At 50.6% G+C, this 10,899-nt stretch overlaps 1 protein-coding gene across 1 annotated transcript in view; it reads left to right on the top strand.

The window, feature by feature from the left end:
- Positions 1–1,039: 1,039 nt before the first annotated feature.
- LOC115459144 (intersectin-1-like) overlaps positions 1,040–10,899 on the top strand; it is a gene marked incomplete at its 5' end in the record, with an annotated part of 120,158 nt that continues 110,298 nt past the window's right edge. The window contains 5 exon segments of the mRNA XM_030189017.1: positions 1,040–1,196; positions 1,639–1,825; positions 1,828–1,843; positions 2,531–2,582; positions 2,584–2,614. Coding sequence (XP_030044877.1) covers positions 1,040–1,196; positions 1,639–1,825; positions 1,828–1,843; positions 2,531–2,582; positions 2,584–2,614 — 443 coding nt within the window.

Here is a 10,899-nt window from a genome sequence, read left to right as displayed (position 1 = left end):
CTAAGGGCAGTTCTGAATGCTCTAAGGCAAAAATCCCTAAACTAAGGCCTGTGGCTCATGGAGCTCATGCTTCTTTCCTCACAATTATTTTTTTACCTACATATGAATTCACCCTGTCAAATAGGTTTTGGGGGTTTTGCGTGCATAACAGCAGCAAATGCAGCAATACTGACGCAGTCAAAGAAAAAAAATGATAGTAGAACAAGGTACCAAACTCCAAGATGTCCTACTCAGTAAACTGACCCCCCCCCCCCCATGTCCTTTTAATAATTTTGAATTTCCTTTTTTTCTGATAGGGTGGTTCTCCCTTACATTCCAAGTTCCTGCCTAAGGTGTTGTCCAATTTCCACCTTATCTAGTCAGTTGTCCTTTTTATATTTTTCTCAGTCCTTATGGCCACAAAAGTGAAAAGTCTTGTACAGTTTCAAGTGCAAACAGAGCCCTAACCTAAATTTGGAGCGTAATAAAGAGCACCCAGCTTTTTGTTTGTTTTGACCATTTCTTTATTATTTCAATATTGCCTTCAAAACATAAGAGGCAAATTGTAAAATGTCAACAAGAACATTTTTTGCCCATTAGCATTGTTGTGGCTGTATATGCCCCTATTTTGTTTAAGGGTATCTTGTAACTGTGTAGTCTCATGTGTGAGGACTACTATTCTGCATAACCTTCGAGAAAGCAAAGCTGTTTACCTGTCACAGGTGTTGTCCGAGGACAGCAAGGTACCAGTCCTCAAAGCCCTCCTGCTTGCCCAAGCAGTTTTTTAAATCCTAAATTGTAGATATATGCCAAACTTGGGGAGGGGGTGATAACCTGTGCAACTGTTATGAGCTAGAACATTCCATTCATACTCAATAGAGCATGTCAGAAAGCTCTAGAATCATTCCAGTCATTGCTTTGACCTGGGCTTCATCCAGTGATGTCACCCATGTGTGAGAACCAATATCCAAATTTCCTCAGACACCTGTTACAAGTAAGTAATTTTTATCTCCAATACAGTATTTTACTGATTGATTCAGGCCTGCTGTTTCATTTGCAGGTGGCCAACAAATAGTGAGAAAGTGGAGACTGATAATTGGGATGCCTGGGCTACCCAGCCCTCTCTCACTGTTCCAAGTGCCGGGCAGCTTAGACAGCGGTCAGCCTTCACCCCAGCCACTGTGACTGGATCCTCGCCATCCCCTGTCTTGGGTCAGGTCAGCTGATGTTTGTTCTCATGGAATTGAAACTTTAGTTCTAAAGTTCTGAGCAGGACTTTACCTTGAAAAATAACTTAGTAAATAAGTTTACATGTTTGTTTGATTGCCATTGCAAATGAAAGAAAAGAAAAGCAAAAAGGCTTCCTAACTATCTGCCAAGCTACCACGCACCTGTCTGAATATCGATCAGTATAAGATTAGCACTGAGGTGACCACTGTAACTTGAATATTCAATGCCGGTGCCTGGACATGGCCCAGCACTGAATGTGCAGGCTCAGTTTAGCCTGTGGTTGTAAGCGGCTTAAAATCCACTGACTGCCGTGGGCTGAATGTTAACCCCTGTATGGATTAACACGTGAATCTGTAGTAGTCATGGTTCAGATTCTGTATTCTAACCAAGAGTAAAAGTATGTAATGTAGTTTCTCTTATCCAAATAAGGGTGAGAAAGTGGAGGGACTCCAGGCCCAAGCTTTGTATCCATGGAGAGCCAAAAAAGACAACCATCTGAACTTAACAAAAAACGATATCATCACCGTTCTGGAACAGCAGGACATGTGGTGGTTCGGAGAGGTCCAGGGTCAGAAAGGCTGGTTTCCAAAATCCTATGTCAAGTTAATTTCAGGCCCATGAGGAAATCAACAAGGTATTTGACTTTTGTTTCATTTCAGAAAGAAAGCATTAACTTGATGATATGGTCAGGCCTGGATTTAGGCATAGGCTACACAGGTAATTACCTAGTGTACCAAAATAGCTGGGCTTATCAGGAGACTGATGCTACTTAGTAGTACTGCTTTAGGACCATGGTGTCGGGGTGGGGGGGGGGGGGGGACCTCTTCTACTCACCGTTTTCCAGTTAAGCTTATGGGGCTAACATCTTAAATCAAGCCCTGGAAATGGTTGAAAAAAAAAAAGGAAACTTTCTCTCAATCATAATTGATTACGCATTTTAAAGCCCTGGCCAGTTCTCTAGATTTTGACTGGGTATTAATTGCAGAAATATTTATGAAACTTCTTTAATGAGTACTGCTTCTTGCATTTCAGCAGATCCTCTGTTTGTGTTTGGATGAATGTCTTGCTTATAGGAAAGGATAGGTGTCTATGCTATGGCAACTATCTCTGTCCTCGGCTTCTAACATGAATAACAGTGTTCTGACTTATTTGTCTGTACTTGAGAAAGAGTCCACTTTTGAACAACCTTTAAGAGCCACTTTATGAAAATGAAGTGCTTAAGGTCTTTGCCATTCAGGTCACCTTAACATTGTAAGGGATATAAAATAGATTAACACAAATGTCTAAATGTCATTTATATTTTTGTTTACTCTTCTTCAAGCATTGATTCAACTTCGTCAGAAAGTACTGCTAGCCTAAAAAGAGTAGCTTCCACCATCAGCCAAGCCATCAGCACAAGGAGAAGGTAAAGAGTTCAAATATTTCAACTGATACAGGCTTAGAATTAATGTAGTATGTGCAGATGTGAAGTGTGCAGACACCGAAACACAAATTGAGAATTAAAAAAATATTAGGACGAAAGGTCATGTATCCTAGAAATAGAATTAAACTGAGAAGCCATAAATCTACTTATGTACTTTTCAGCATGCAGTAGGTAGAAAATAACTGAATCAGTGTATCTTTTATATATATATATATATATATATATATATATATCTTTTATTTTACATTTACATATTAACACAAATGTTTCAGCAATATCTCACTTAACATTATCCAAAAATCTTCCCTAAGAAAACATAATCTTCAACTTTGTCGACATAATTTGGATCCAAGAACCAGGAATAGAAAACATACAGTGAAAAAATAATCATCAATAGAGCAGTAGACAGCTTAACTTAGGCAGCCGATATACAGCAAATCAATTATTGGTGGCGACCGGGGTATCCCTATCACCTTCTTTAGAATTTACAAATTCTATCAGTTTCTTGGGGTCATAGAAAGCATAATTTATTGAATTCAAAGTCACTAAAAATCTGCAAAGGAATTTCAAACCAAAGAACCACCTAAATTAAGAACTTTGGGTTTTATAACCAAAAATTCTGTCCTTTTCTGTGTTTCCCTTGCTAAGTCAGGGAAAACTTGTATTTTATACCCCAGGAAAACTGCATTCATATAGCGAAAATACATGCAGAAAATATTATTTCTGTCTGGCTCTAATGCAAATGTCACTAGAAGGGTTGTTCTTTCCATTATTACTTCCAGAGAACGCTCTAGGAATTCAGTCAGATTTAAATCAGGTTGAGATTGTACAGTCAAAAATCTGGAAGTTCCTGTAATGTATTGGGCTCTGACTATAGGCGGATAGCCTTCTGTCGGAATTCCCAATATCTCCCCAAAATATTTCTTCAGCATATCAAGTGCAGGTATAAGAGGTGACTTTGGGAAATTTAAAAACCGCAAATTGTTTTTCCTCCCCTGATTTTCCAGGTACTTAAGCTTACATGCTTGAAACTCCCTATCCCTGATAGCTGAAACTGTAAAACTCTGTAAATGAGCAACCTCAACTTCTAGTGAAGTAATTTTATTCAAATGATTTTCAGCTTGTCCAGACAGAGTTTGACACGGACTGTTTCAAATCTGCAATCTCTCCCTAAAGGAGTTGGATAACTGAAGAAGGCAGGAATTTAATCCCTGTATCGCATCCCATAACAATTCCATAGTTACAACAGCTGGTCTCACTATCCCTCCATTCCCTCTGGAAGCAGCGTTCTGGGCAGTAGAAGAAGAGAGCTCCAAACTTTGGCTTTCCTCCAATAACAGCCTACCTGGGCGATACCGCAACGGGTCCTCCTCTCACAGTTAGGGAAGGCTGGCCCCTTTCTGCGCCTTCTCCTCGCTGTGACCCCATCAACACGTAGCTACTTCCTGGTCTTGGAGGAGCTGCATCAGGTAGAGGGCTTAATGAAACTTCCTTACCGCTGCGGTCCGCCTCCTAGGTTGCGGATTCCGTCGAAGCGTGTGTCAGCTGTCCCAGATTAATGGCCTTGTGTGCTAAAAGAGTTTTTGCAATCCTGTAATAGGCATCGACACACAGCATGTAAACTGCATGCTAAGGAGCTGATCGTCTATCCCGAAGCATGCAGAGCTGTGGGTTGATGTCTACCATGGGGTTCAATTCCAGATACCTACCACCAGGTCTTAGGCTGATTGTAAAGCCCCCCGCGATCTGCATCAGCCCCATCTCCTTCACATGTGCCCCACTATGGCACCGTCCCATCCTGTGAAATCACCCGACCTGGTTCCCTCCCCCCGGCAACATAAACAAAATTTCCCCTTTGGCCTCCCTGACATGAAGTCACATTTCTAGATGGGTAAAGAGAGCCTTGAAGGCAGGCCTGGCAGAACCAGGACCTGGCTGCGGACTGGAACCAAGACTGGATGCTGGATTGCAAGACAAGCAGGACAACCTGTTGCGAAGGCAATGGGAGAAGGAACGTAGCTTGCCTAAGAAGGCCCCTGAAACTGATGTCAACGGAAGGCACCCAGCATCCCACCCCTGCAGGTCAACAAAGGAATACTCCTGGCATGCACACACACACCTGGGGGCCTCCCCCTGGCAGGACTCAGACAAGCCAGTTTGGAGCGCAGAAGCTGGCGGTAAAGGCCGCCCGCTGCCCACACAGAGATGCTGGAGTAACTGCAAGGCCGGTCCACTTGCCCAAGCCCATGGCCTTTGCAATCTGTCATTATTCTAGATGGATGAGCTCTTGGGCCGTCGCCAGGCTTCAGTAGTCTGGAGGGTCCTGTCTGAAAGCAAGCAAGTCACTCCCAGAAGAGTAGAGGGCCATGGAATGGCTTTGAGTTCTTGGGGAAGAGCCAGGACCTGGGATGGCTCTGGAAAGAGCCCTTGGGGGAAGGCCAGCAGAAACGAGACCTGGGGTGAAAGACTGGAACCGAGGCGTGGACATTGGAACCAAGGTTGGATACTGGATCACACGGCAAGCAGGACAACTGTTGCGAAGGCAATGGAAAAAGGTAAGCCGATCAATCCATAGACTGGTGGGTTGTGTCCATCTACCAGCAGGTGGAGATAGAGAGCAATCTTTTGCCTCCCTATATGTGGTCATGTGCTACCGGAAATTCCTCAGTATGTCTCTATCTCAGCAGGGTGTGGTCCACACAGCAGCAGCTCTGGCTAGGTCTCCAAGCCTAATTGTTTAGGTTTTGTTGAGTACCTGGGGTTGAGGGCTCTTCTTGAGCAAGTGCAACACTGGTGGTGCCAGGTCCCTCCTTTTCTCCCCCTCCCGCTGGCTCCGTTAAAAAAAAAAAATTTTTTAACGTTCAAAAGGACGTCCATTTGCAGCTGCTCACTGGAACAAGTCGTCGCAGCTCGGAGCAAGAAGCAGGTAATTTTTACCTTTTACTAGCAGGCAGGGGGTTCCCCGAATGGTCTCCACGTGGCTATGGCCGCGGATGGCAAGGGCGCAAAAAGACGCTCCCCGGAACGTGTTCGCGCACCTAGCGGGGAAGCGGGGGGTTTGAAGGTAGAGTCGCCCTTTTTGGGCGCCCTTTCGGAACCGGGAGAGTTCACCGGTTTTTCCCCCGGCACGGCAGCCTTTCCCGCCTTAGATACCCATCCCCCGCTGGCCGCCTCCCGGTCGCGACCCGGCCACGCGGCTCGGACGGCTTCTTCTTGGGCCGCCTTCGAGATGGGAGACGTTAACAGCTTGGTCGCCCTTGAAGCGGCAACAGTAAGAAGTCGGCGAAATTAAACGCCCTTCTTCCCGCGAGGCTCCTTCTCGGAGTTTCGCGGCAGACGCCATTTTTGGACGCGCAACAAGCCTCTCCCCCCACTACTGGGAGCGCAGTTGGAGGGCGCCTCTAGGGCCGCGGCACAGGCTGCAGATATGAAAACGCCCTTCTTCCCGCGCAGCTCCTTCTCGGAGTTTCGCGCCAGACGCATTTTGGACGCGCAACATGCCTCTCCCCCACTACTGGGAGCGCAGTTGGAGGGCGCCTCTAGGGCCACGGCACAGGCTGCAGAAATGCACAGACTGGGGGGTTTCTCCCCTGAGTTCAATTTGCTGCTGCATCAGGCATTTCTTAAGCAGAACACTGCCCCTGCCCACCTCTCTGATCGGGGTGATGAGGCCTCTATGCTTAAGCGCCCTCGGGTGGATCTTCCACCCTCGGGGGACTCGGTCTCCTCTGATGTGGATGACGGCAGCGTGTCTGAGTTCTCCCAGAGATCCTTAGCGGTATCGATGGAAGAGACTGATCCCCGCTCGGATGGAGCGGACGACCCCTCTGCAGCGCGCCTTTTTCGCTCAGAGGATTTGCCCAACCTGCTGGTGCAGGCCATGAGCATTTTGAAGATTGCCTCTACTGGCTCTGCCATTATGCTGGGAACGAAGCGCCTGCCTAGAACCTTCCACGTTCATGAAGCCATGCAGACCTTAATTCAGCGCAATGGGATGCCCCTGAGGCGAGCCTGAAAGTAGCCAGGGCTATGTCCCGCCTGTACCCCTTTCCTGAGGGGGAGCGGGAAGCCTTTGTCTGGCCCATGGTAGATTCCTTAATCACTGCCGTGACTAAGAAAACGGCGCTGCCGGTGGAAGGTGGCACTGCCCTGAAGGACGCCCAAGACAGGAGAATGGAGGCGGCCTTAAAGTCGTCCTTTGAGGCGGCCGCTCTGAGTTTGCAAGCCTCGGTTTGCGGCTCCTACGTGGCTAGGGCGTGCCTGACTGTCTTGCAGTGGGCTTCCCCTCGGACACTTCCTGGAGGGCGGAATGGCCGACCCTGGAGTCGGGTCTGGCCTACTTGGCAGACTTGCTGTATGATGTTTTGAGAGCCAAGGGCATGGCTCAGACAGTCTCTGCGCGGCGGTGGCTCTGGCTGAAGCACTGGTCTGCTGACCATGCTTCTAAATCTCACCTAGCCAAGTTGCCTTTTAAAGGCAAGCTGCTCTTTGGGGACGAGCTGGACAAGACAGAGCTCGGCACGTCCAAGGGCAAGAGGTTGCCGGAGGTCAGGACTCGGGCCGGCAGTGCCCGTCCTGGTTCTTCTAAGGGCCGATTCCAGGAAGCCCGTCGGTATCGCCCGGGCAAGTCAGCCTCCTCTGCCTCCGCTTCCTTCAAGCGGAACTTCTCCCCCAAGCAGCATTCCTTTCGTAGGGACCGCCGTCCTGGAGGTTCATCTTGCGGCGCGCCCCCAGGGTCGCGTACCCAATGACAGGGACCTGGTCCATGGCCCAGTGCAGATAGGAGGAAGGTTGTCCTCGTTTCTGGGCGAGTGGACCAGGGTAACTTCAGACGCTTGGGTTCTGGAAGTCATCAGAGACGGCTACAAGCTAGAGTTCTGCCAACCCCTAAGAGACGGGTTTGTAAACTCTCCTTGCAAGTCTCAGGTCAAAGCAGCTGCCGTGCGGCAGACTTTGAGCAACCTGATCCGCCTGGGTGCGGTGGTCCCGGTGCCAGTAGATCAGCTTGGCAAGGGGCGCTACTCCATTTACTTTGTGGTGCCAAAGAAAGGAGGGTCTGCTCGGCCTATTCTCGACCTCAAGGGAGTCAATCAGGCCTTGAAAGTTCGGCACTTCCGGATGGAGACCCTCCGCTCCGTAATAGCTGCGGTGAAAAAGGGAGAATTCCTGGCCTCCCTGGACATCAAGGAAGCTTACCTACATATTCCCATCTGGCCGCCTCATCAGCGCTTTCTGCGCTTTGCAGTGCTGGATCGACACTTCCAGTTCAGAGCCCTCCCGTTCGGGTTGGCTGCGGCTCCGCGAACCTTCTCCAAGTAATGGTGGTCATCGCGGCCTTCCTCCGCAAGGGGGGAGTGCAAGTCCATCCCTATCTGGACGACTGGCTGATCAGAGCCCCTTCCTATGCGGAGTGCGGGAGAGCTACAGACAGGGTCATTGCTCTTCTGAGCTCCCTGGGATGGATCATCAACTGGGAGAAAAGCCAGCTGCGCCCGACTCAGTCCCTGGAGTATCTGGGAGTTCGATTCGACACCCAAGTGGGCAGAGTGTTCCTGTCGGACAACCGGAGCGTCAAACTTTAGACCCAGGTGGGCCAGTTCCTAGCCTCCTCTACTCTTCGAGCTTGGGACTATGTGCAGCTGTTGGGCTCCATGACAGCCACGATGGAGGTAGTGCCCTGGGCCAGGGCTCATATGAGACCACTACAGCACTCTCTTCTGCGGCGGTGGACTCCAGTCTCGGAGAATTACATTGTACGCCTTCCTTTGGATCCAGCGGTGCGAAAGACGCTGAGCTGGTGGCTGAGGCCAGGCAAGCTGTCCGCAGGAATGCCTCTTACGACCCCGGAGTGGGTTGTTGTCACGACGGACGCCTGCCTGATGGGCTGGGGAGCCCACTGCCTGGGACGGACAGCGCAGGGGCTCTGGTCTCCTGCAGAGACGAAATGGTCCATCAACCTCCTGGAGCTACGAGCCATTCGGTTGGCGCTTCTAGAGTTTCTCCCGGTACTGGTGCTGAGGCCTGTACGGGTCCTGTCGGACAATGCCACGGCTGTGGCCTATGTCAATCGCCAGGGAGACACCAGGAGCGCCCCCCTAGCCAAGGAGGCCATGAAGCTATGCCTGTGGGCGGAAGCGAATCTGGAACAGCTGTCGGCGGCCCACATTGCAGGAGTCATGAATGTCAAGGCGGACTTTCTCAGTCGCCATACCTTGGATCCCGGAGAGTGGCAACTGTCTGCTCGGGCGTTCTTGGACATCACGAAACGCTGGGGCCGGCCGAGCCTGGATCTGATGGCGTCCTCGGCCAATTGCCAAGTGCCGCATTTTTTCAGCAGAGGACGGGACCCTCAATCTCTGGGAGTTGATGCTCTTCTCCAGCAGTGGCCAGCACAGGAGCTTCTCTACGTGTTCCCGCCCTGGCCCATGATGGGCAGGGTGCTAGGCCGGGTGGCAAAGCATCTGGGCCGGGTGATCCTGGTGGGTCCGGATTGGCCCAGACGTCCCTGGTATGTGGACTTAGTCAGACTCTCGGTGGACGGCCCTCTGCGGCTGCCAGCGGAGTGGGGCCTCTTACATCAGGGTCCCGTGGTGATGGAGGATCCCTCCCCCTTTGGTCTTACGGCCTGGCTCTTGAGCGGAAGCGGCTGAGGAAGAAGGGCTTCTCAGTCAAGGTCATCGCCACTATGCTGAGAGTGAGGAAGCGCTCTACTTCCACCACTTATGCCAGGGTTTGGCGTACCTTTGCGTCGTGGTGCGAGGTAGGCTCTGTATCGCCCTTCACTGCTCCGATATCTTCAGTGTTGGCGTTTCTGCAAGAGGGGCTGGAGAAAGGCCTGTCGCTCAGTTCGCTGAAAGTCCAGGTGGCGGCGCTAGCTTGCTTCAGGGGTCGTCTGAAGGGGGCTTCCCTGGCTTCACAGCCGGATGTGGTACGCTTTCTCAAAGGAGTTAATCACCTGCGCCCCCCCCCCCCCCCCCCTCTGCACTCGATAGTGCTTACGTGGAATCTCAATCTGGTGCTACGGACCTTGCAGAAGCCGCCCTTCGAGCCCTTGCCAAGGGCATCGCTGAAGGACCTGACGTTGAAAGCAGTCTTCCTGGTGGCTATCACATCAGCCAGAAGAGTTTCCGAGCTCCAGGCGCTCTCGTGTAGAGAACCGTTCCTGCGATTCACGGAGGCAGGAGTATTGATTCGCCCAGTGCCTTCCTTCCAGCCCAAGATTGTTTCTCGATTCCATGTGAATCAGCAGCTTTACCTACCCTCTTTTCGTAGGGAGGACTACCCAGAGGAGTACCCTGCGCTCAAATACCTGGATGTTAGACGGGTCATCATCAGATACTTGGAAGTGACCAATGATTTCCGGAAGTCGGATCATCTGTTCGTGCTGTTCGCAGGCCCTCGTAAGGGTCTGCAGGCATCTAAGCCTAAGGTGGCATGTTGGGTCAAGGAAACGATCGCGTCAGCTTATGTGGCGGCAGGGAAGATTCCGCCTATTCAGCTGAAGGCACACTCTACTAGAGCTCAAGCAGCCTCGATGGCGGAGTCCAGATCTGTCCCCTTGGAAGAGATTTGCAGAGCGGCTACTTGGTCGTCGGCTCATACCTTCTCACGACACTACCGCTTGGATGTGGCTGCTCGGGCCGAGGCCCAGTTTGGGGCTTCAGTTTTGCGTTCAGGGATTTCCATGTCCCGCCCTGGGTGAGTACTGCTTCGGTACATCCCACTAGTCTATGGATTGATCGGCTTGATGATAGGGAAGGTAAAATTATGCATCATACCTGATAATTTTCTTTCCCTTAATCATAGCCGATCAATCCATAGCCCCTCCCAGATATCTGTATTGTTTGTGTTCTGGTTATATTTCAGGTTCAAGTTCAGTCTTCATTTCCTGTTCACGAGGACTTTGTGTTCAAGTTCTTCCAATTGAAGTCTCTTCGGGTTGAGACGATTTTGTGTTACAGTGAGCTGCTGCTTCCCCTCCCCCCCCCCCATTTCGGCGGTGGCTGGATTGATAACCAAATTATGCCGGCGCTCCCTCCTGCTTCGTGCGGCTGTAGGGTAGCTTTGTATCCCTCCTGCTTTGGCGGTGTTAGGGTAAGCCAGCTCCTCCCGCGGTTGCAGAAGCAGGATAAGCCAGTTCCCCCCGCGTCGGCGGGTGTGGTTTCCTGCCCACCGCCCCGGCGGTGGTGCGCTGGAATATTTCCCCTCCCCCGCTTCGGCGGTGGTGAGCTGGGCAGAGTGTCCCTTTGTGGGTGTAATTCTCTAAG

Source organism: Microcaecilia unicolor, unplaced genomic scaffold, assembly GCF_901765095.1.
Source record: "Microcaecilia unicolor unplaced genomic scaffold, aMicUni1.1, whole genome shotgun sequence".
Taxonomy (NCBI): Eukaryota; Metazoa; Chordata; class Amphibia; order Gymnophiona; family Siphonopidae; genus Microcaecilia; species Microcaecilia unicolor.
Note: the sequence above shows the minus strand (reverse complement) of the source record. Positions and strands in the feature narration are given on the sequence as shown.